General features: G+C 49.2%; 1 protein-coding gene across 1 annotated transcript in view; it reads left to right on the top strand.

The window, feature by feature from the left end:
- The first annotated feature begins 712 nt into the window (after window positions 1-712).
- The window catches only part of gys1 (glycogen synthase 1 (muscle)), a 29812-nt gene continuing 21980 nt past the window's right edge, over window positions 713-8544 (top strand). Inside the window, 2 exon segments of the mRNA XM_052501471.1 lie at window positions 713-900; window positions 7479-7597. Coding sequence (XP_052357431.1) covers window positions 7480-7597 — 118 coding nt within the window. The 5' untranslated portion in view covers window positions 713-900; window position 7479.

The raw sequence follows: 8544 nt of genomic DNA, 5'->3' as shown, positions 1-8544 counted from the left end.
AAATCTCAATTTCCCCACTGCATTAGGACCGACCCTACATAGTAAATTGAAATTGAACTTCTGGCTTTGCAAGCTAATTCCTAACAAGGCTAGTATGTAAATACTACCGTTGCTATAAGCATCTAGCTTCTTGGGGGTTGGGAGATTGGGAACCCATCTGGGCTAGCTAAAGCCAACTTTATAGAATTGCTAGTTGGCTAGTAGTATTTTTTTAATTTTTTACCTGCAAATCTGAGGGCGCACATGCCCCATGTGGGCAATGACGTGTGTGTGTGTGTGTGTGGGGGGGAGAGACAGAGAGACATGCAAGAGGAAAAACTATAAGTTCGGTAAGGTTTCACAGCATATAAGAACTGAGAGCGGGGCTTGCTGCATGGTCAAATGTCATTCTGTAGTCACGTTGTCGGTTGTACTTTCCGCTATACTCCAATCTGACACTCAACGAACATTATAAATAACTTGCTTGCCCTTTTCTCTCCTCTTTGAAAAATAAAAAAAGACAGACCAGTTGCTCACGTTGCTCACGATTCCCTCTCCTTCGATTGACAACAAAGTCCACCAACCACAGTACGTGTTAGTGAACTCGACCTATTTCCCATGGGCGGGGCCTGTACCCCATAGAAATCAAGGGGTCAAGAACGCCATCTCATGAATAATGTGAAAGGAGGAGGTACTTTAGCCGATACAACCCCGCCCCCTTACGTGCAGTAACCGCACACAGACGTTATTTCATTTTGTCCATCAACATGACATACTGTGCATTAAACCAATGTGGATCTCCAGCATTCGCATGAGGCTTCCGCCCCCTCTGCTATCTCAAGTTGTTTTGTTGATTGATTGAAACAGATGCTAACGTTGCCGTAGCTTGCTTTACCGAACTTGGTACGACACCGGTTTAGGGTAAGTAACCTTCACCACCTCAGTGATGATAATTCCATGTTTTCTGGAACGTATAGCCTATGAGGACGTGTATTATTGCCGAGGTTAGGAGAGCGTCGTCTGCTTCGCGATGTGTTTGCTGTCATAGTCGCACTGTGTTCTGGCTGGGCAAGCAGTCTTTCCTGATACAGTGTGTCGTCGCAATGTAACGGATGACAGTAAACACGTTACATTGTTATCATTATTAGTAACAAAGCGGTGTTTCATATGTCTAAATGATAGTGTGTTGTTCGCTGCTGGAGTGTCTGTGTTGGAGGTGTGACTGAGCGGCACGAGCGAAGAGGAGGCCTCAGACAGTACTAGTAGCCATCAACCTGTTCCCAGGCAGCCCTATAGGCTTCTTTAGGATGTATAATGGACTTCATTCATAGTCAGGAAGAGAAAGTAGCCTCAGACAGTACTAGTAGCCATCAACCTGTTCCCAGGCAGCCCTACAGGCTTCTTTAGGATGTATAATGGACTTCATTCATAGTCAGGAAGAGAAAGTAGCCTCAGACAGTACTAGTAGCCATCAGGCAGCCCTATAGGCTTCTTTAGGATGTATAATGGACTTCATTCATAGTCAGGAAGAGAAAGTAGCCTCAGACAGTACTAGTAGCCATCAACCTGTTCCCAGGCAGCCCTACAGGCTTCTTTAGGATGTATAATGGACTTCATTCATAGTCAGGAAGAGAAAGTAGCCTCAGACAGTACTAGTAGCCATCAACCTGTTCCCAGGCAGCCCTATAGGCTTCTTTAGGATGTATAATGGACTTCATTCATAGTCAGGAAGAGAAAGTAGCCTCAGACATGGTCAGTGTGACAGACTATCATGTATGATATATATTACCCTGCCCTGGCTAAGTGGGTCTCATCTGTCTTTTACAGCTCTATCATTCATCGTGTGTGTGTGTGTGTGTGTGTGTGTGTGTGTGTGTGTGTGTGTTGTGTGTGTGAAAAAAAGGGGGAGAGCATTCTCTCGATCATCACAAGTGTGTTACACTACAGTATTATGACCTGCTCTATATGACATGTCTCTACATTTCCAACAACAGTCTGAAACCATAGGAGTTGGTTTTGCCCGAGCCACAGCATGCCAACAGTCAACCAGCCTTGGGTTGCTGCAACTAGTGTCGTAAATCACCCTGCAATATTTCATCATGGTGCTGTGTGTCACCAGCATCGTTTGTTGTCCAAGCTATTTCACAAAAGCTGAGGGGTGTGTGTCACATTCAGTATTTTTCTGGCATGACAGGATTGTCTGGTCAGAACATGTCACTAAACTAGTGTAGTAACTTCCTGGTCCTAGGCTCTACTCAGAGCCCACCTGCACCTCTCTCATCTTCTCCCTCCCTCCACATCTTCTACCTTACCCCCCTCTTCCTCGTCCTCTTCCTCCCTCCACCTCCTCTACCTTACCCCTCTCTTCCTTGTCCTCTCCCTCCCTCCACATCTTCTACCTTCCCTCTCTTCCTTGTCCTCTCCCTCCCTCCACCTCCTCTACCTTACCCCTCTCTTCCTTGTCCTCTCCCTCCCTCCACCTCCTCTACCTTACCCCTCTCTTCCTTGTCCTCTCCCTCCCTCCACATCTTCTACCTTCCCTCTCTTCCTCATCCTCTTCCTCCCTCCACCTCCTCTACCTTACCCCTCTCTTCCTTGTCCTCTCCCTCCGTCCACCTCCTCTACCTTACCCCTCTCTTCCTCGTCCTCTCCCTCCCTCCACCTCCTCTACCTTACCCCTCTCTTCCTTGTCCTCTCCCTCCGTCCACCTCCTCTACCTTACCCCTCTCTTCCTTGTCCTCTCCCTCCGTCCACCTCCTCTACCTTACCCCTCTCTTCCTTGTCCTCTCCCTCCGTCCACCTCCTCTACCTTACCCCTCTCTTCCTCGTCCTCTCCCTCCGTCCACCTCCTCTACCTTACCCCTCTCTTCCTCGTCCTCTCCCTCCCTCCACCTCTTCTACCTTACCCCTCTCTTCCTCGTCCTCTCCCTCCCTCCACCTCCTCTACCTTACCCCTCTCTTCCTTGTCCTCTCCCTCCCTCCACCTCCTCTACCTTACCCCTCTCTTCCTCGTCCTCTCCCTCCCTCCACCTCCTCTACCTTACCCCTCTCTTCCTTGTCCTCTCCCTCCCTCCACCTCCTCTACCTTACCCCTCTCTTCCTTGTCCTCTCCCTCCGTCCACCTCCTCTACCTTACCCCTCTCTTCCTCGTCCTCTCCCTCCCTCCACCTCCTCTACCTTACCCCTCTCTTCCTTGTCCTCTCCCTCCGTCCACCTCCTCTACCTTACCCCTCTCTTCCTTGTCCTCTCCCTCCGTCCACCTCCTCTACCTTACCCCTCTCTTCCTTGTCCTCTCCCTCCGTCCACCTCTTCTACCTTCCCCCTCTTGTCTTCCACTACTTTACATTACAGTTGATGACTGTACTTCCACAAATATTTCACTCTCTCTCACACACACACAGATCACACTCACGCACTCACACACGCACCACACAAATCACATTCTCTCTCTCTCTCACACACCCATATGCACACACACAACACTGCATACTGTCTCTCTCATTCTCACACACACTCCTAGAACCCCATAAGACACAGAGGAGCTAGTTGGAACAGCCTCTTCTCATTGGCTTTTTAAAGACTGAAGGTGTGTGCCAGTCTGGCAGTTCTTTGGGCTGTGAAGGAGATTGCCAAACACTCAGCTGCCCAGCTGCTCTCCAACCGATATCCTGGTCTCAACAAATCTTATTTGAACATAAACCAACTCTCCCATTCTGACGTAATTTTTATCCAGCCTTCTCAGTTTGCAAAGTAGACCAGTGAGTCAGTCAATCAAATGTATTTAATAAATCCCTTTTGACATCAGCAGCTGACACAAATACTTCTACAGATACCCAGCCTAAAATCCCCAAAGAGCAAGCAATGTGGAAAAAGTCCCACGAGAGAGAGGTGTGTGTGTAATATATATATCCCCCGCCACATAGACTATAGCAGCATAGATAGGAACACAGTAACAACTGTAGCAGTGATGAATAAATACATGTCCATTGGGGTGGAGGCAGAGTAAAGACTGTCGGGGGGGGGGGACCATAGGGAGAGCAGCAGACTAAATTACCATTGAGGGGGTGTGGGGACCAAGTGAAATAAAATATAAATAATCATTTTTGACTGACATATTTTTAGACCACGACGTCCCAGTTCTCTCTAAGCTGAGTGTACTGAGGTAGTTGTAACCATCCACTCTCTCAATGGTCTTAGCAATCTCGGCGCCAGGTAGCCTAGTGGTTAGAGACATGTGGCCTAGTGGTCAGAGACATGTGGCCTAGTGGTCAGAGACATGTGGCCTAGTGGTCAGAGACATGTGGTCAGAGACATGTGGTCGGAGACATGTGGTCGGAGACATGTGGCCTAGTGGTCGGAGACATGTGGCCTAGTGGTCGGAGACATGTGGCCTAGTGGTCGGAGACATGTGGCCTAGTGGTCGGAGACATGTGGCCTAGTGGTCGGAGACATGTGGCCTAGTGGTCGGAGACATGTGGCCTAGTGGTCGGAGACATGTGGCCTAGTGGTCGGAGACATGTGGCCTAGTGGTCGGAGACATGTGGCCTAGTGGTCGGAGACATGTGGCCTAGTGGTCGGAGACATGTGGCCTAGTGGTCGGAGACATGTGGCCTAGTGGTCGGAGACATGTGGCCTAGTGGTCGGAGACATGTGGCCTAGTGGTCGGAGACATGTGGCCTAGTGGTCGGAGACATGTGGCCTAGTGGTCGGAGACATGTGGCCTAGTGGTCGGAGACATGTGGCCTAGTGGTCGGAGACATGTGGTCTAGTGGTCGGAGACATGTGGTCGGAGACATGTGGTCGGAGACATGTGGTCGGAGACATGTGGTCGGAGACATGTGGCCTAGTGGTCGGAGACATGTGGTCGGAGACATGTGGTCGGAGACATGTGGTCGGAGACATGTGGTCGGAGACATGTGGCCGGAGACATGTGGCCGGAGACATGTGGCCGGAGACATGTGGCCGGAGACATGTGGCCTAGTGGCCGGAGACATGTGGCCTAGTGGCCGGAGACATGTGGCCTAGTGGCCGGAGACATGTGGCCTAGTGGCCGGAGACATGTGGCCGGAGTGGGCCGGAGACATGTGGCCTAGTGGCCGGAGACATGTGGCCGGAGACATGTGGCCGGAGACATGTGGCGGAGACATGTGGCCGCATGTGGCCGGAGACATGTGGCCATGTGGCCGGAGACATGTGGCCGGAGACATGTGGCCATGGGTCGGAGACATGTGGCCATGGAGACATGTGGCCATGTGGTCGGAGACATGTGGCCATGTGGTCGGAGACATGTGGCCATGTGGTCGGAGACATGTGGCCATGTGGTCGGAGACATGTGGCCATGTGGTCGGAGACATGTGGCCATGTGGTCGGAGACATGTGGCCGGAGACATGTGGCCTAGTGGTCGGAGACATGTGGCCTAGTGGTCGGAGACATGTGGCCTAGTGGTCGGAGACATGTGGTCGGAGACATGTGGCCTAGTGGTCGGAGACATGTGGCCTAGTGGTCGGAGACATGTGGTCGGAGACATGTGGCCTAGTGGTCGGAGACATGTGGTCGGAGACATGTGGTCGGAGACATGGGTCGGAGACATGTGGTCGGAGACATGTGGTCGGAGACATGTGGCCATGTGGCCGGAGACATGTGGCCGGGCCGGAGACATGAGTGGCAGACATGTGGCCTAGTGGCCGGAGACATGTGGCCTAGTGGCCGGAGACATGTGGCCTGTGGCCGGAGACATGTGGCCTAGTGGCCGGAGACATGTGGCCTAGTGGCCGGAGACATGTGGCCGGAGACATGTGGCCGGAGACATGTGGCCATGTGGCCGGAGACATGTGGCCGGAGACATGTGGCATGGGCCGGAGACATGTGGTCGGAGACATGTGGCCATGTGGTCGGAGACATGTGGCCATGTGGTCGGAGACATGTGGCCATGTGGTCGGAGACATGTGGCCATGTGGTCGGAGACATGTGGCCATGTGGTCGGAGACATGTGGCCATGTGGTCGGACATGTGGCCATGTGGTCGGAGACATGTGGCCATGTGGTCGGAGACATGTGGCCGGAGACATGTGGCCTAGTGGTCGGAGACATGTGGCCGGAGACATGTGGCCTAGTGGCCGGAGACATGTGGCCTAGTGGTCGGAGACATGTGGCCGGAGACATGTGGCCTAGTGGCCGGAGACATGTGGCCTAGTGGCCGGAGACATGTGGCCTAGTGGCCGGAGACATGTGGCCTAGTGGCCGGAGACATGTGGCAGACATGTGGCCTAGTGGCCGGAGACATGTGGCCTAGTGGCCGGAGACATGTGGCCTAGTGGCCGGAGACATGTGGCCTAGTGGCCGGAGACATGTGGCCTAGTGGCCGGAGACATGTGGCCTAGTGGCCGGAGACATGTGGCCTAGTGGCCGGAGACATGTGGCCTAGTGGTCGGAGACATGTGGCCTAGTGGTCGGAGACAGGTGGCCTAGTGGTCGGAGACATGTGGCCTAGTGGTCGGAGACAGGTGGCCTAGTGGTCGGAGACAGGTGGCCTAGTAACCGGAAGGTTGCAAAATCGAATCCCCGAGCTGACAATGTAAAAATCTGTCGTTCTGCACCAGAACAGGCAGTTAACCCACTGTTCCTAGGCCGTCATTGAAAATAAGAATTTGCTCTTAACTGACTTGCCTAGTTAAATGAAGGTAAAATAAAAATCCCAGACCTATGCTGGAACATTGTTCACATTGTGGGAGGCAACCCATCTGCCTAGGGAGACCACTCCCAGGGTCTGGTTGTTTATGGGTGGTTGTTTGGGGGTAAAGAACATGGTGATGACTCATGTCTTTGTACGTCTAGAAAGTTCCCCATGTACCACTGACCAAATACTGTGGTATATGGGCCTACAGCATCATTGATGTCATTTGATCAAGTTTTCAGATTTGGATACAGTACTGTGCACACTCTCGCTCTCTCGCTCTCTCGCTCTTAGATGACCTGGGTTGTGAGTTGAGTCCGTCAAGTCATACAGTGTTTTCATGTAAACTCTTCCTTTCCATTTTGAGGCAGCAAACATTGACATTTTCTTTTGCATCTTTCTCTCACCACTGCATTATACTCTTTGTCATATGAGACAATGTAAACAAGCTGTGTATAGCTTCTAATTTATTTTATTTTATTTTTATTTGACCTTTATTTAACTAGGCAAGTCAGTTAAGAACAAATTCTTATTTTCAATGACGGCCTAGGAACAGTGGGTTAACTGCCTGTTCAGGGGCAGAACGACAGATTTGTACCTTGTCAGCTCGGGGGTTTGAACTTGCAACCTTCCGGTTACTAGTCCAACGCTCTAACCACTAGGCTATGATGCTTTAAAATAGTGTATATTCAACCAGCAGATATTAAAGGCTGTCTGACAGCGGTACGCTAATGATAAGAATAAGAAATTACTTTATTGTTCATTTACAAAAAACAATGTGTGTGTCTCATGACATGTCTAAACCATGTGTGTTGTTCTTTCCCAGCATGCCTCTGGCTCGCAGCCTGTCCATCACCTCCCTGTCGGGGTTGGAGGAGTGGGATGAGGAGTTTGACTTGGAGGACGCTGTCCTCTTCGAGATCGCATGGGAGGTGGCCAACAAAGGTATCACTGTGTGTAATGACAGTCTATTAGTAATAACTCCTGGTTCTGTGTGTAATGACAGTATATTAGTAATAACTCCTGGTTCTGTGTGTAATGACAGTATATTAGTAATAACTCTTGGTTCTGTGTGTAATGACAGTATATTAGTAATAACTCTTGGTTCTGTGTGTAATGACAGTATATTAGTAATAACTCTTGGTTCTGTGTGTAATGACAGTATATTAGTAATAACTCTTGGTTCTGTGTGTAATGACAGTATATTAGTAATAACTCCTGGTTCTGTGTGTAATGACAGTATATTAGTAATAACTCTTGGTTCTGTGTGTAATGACAGTATATTAGTAATAACTCTTGGTTCTGTGTGTAACGACAGTATATTAGTAATAACTCCTGGTTCTGTGTGTAATGACAGTATATTAGTAATAACTCTTGGTTCTGTGTGTAATAACTCCTGGTTCTGTGTGTAATAATAACTCTTGGTTCTGTGTGTAATGACAGTATATTAGTAATAACTCTTGGTTCTGTGTGTAATGACAGTATATTAGTAATAACTCTTGGTTCTGTGTGTAATGACAGTATATTAGTAATAACTCTTGGTTCTGTGTGTAATGACAGTATATTAGTAATAACTCTTGGTTCTGTGTGTAATGACAGTATATTAGTAATAACTCCTGGTTCTGTGTGTAATGACAGTATATTAGTAATAACTCTTGGTTCTGTGTGTAACGACAGTATATTAGTAATAACTCTTGGTTCTGTGTGTAACGACAGTATATTAGTAATAACTCCTGGTTCTGTGTGTAATGACAGTATATTAGTAATAACTCTTGGTTCTGTGTGTAGTAATAACTCTTGGTTCTGTGTGTAACGACAGTATTAGTAATAACTCTTGGTTCTGTGTGTAATGACAGTATATTAGTAATAACTCTTGGTTCTGTGTGTAATGA

Source organism: Oncorhynchus keta, unplaced genomic scaffold, assembly GCF_023373465.1.
Source record: "Oncorhynchus keta strain PuntledgeMale-10-30-2019 unplaced genomic scaffold, Oket_V2 Un_contig_13747_pilon_pilon, whole genome shotgun sequence".
Classification (NCBI taxonomy): Eukaryota; Metazoa; Chordata; class Actinopteri; order Salmoniformes; family Salmonidae; genus Oncorhynchus; species Oncorhynchus keta.
Note: the sequence above shows the minus strand (reverse complement) of the source record. Positions and strands in the feature narration are given on the sequence as shown.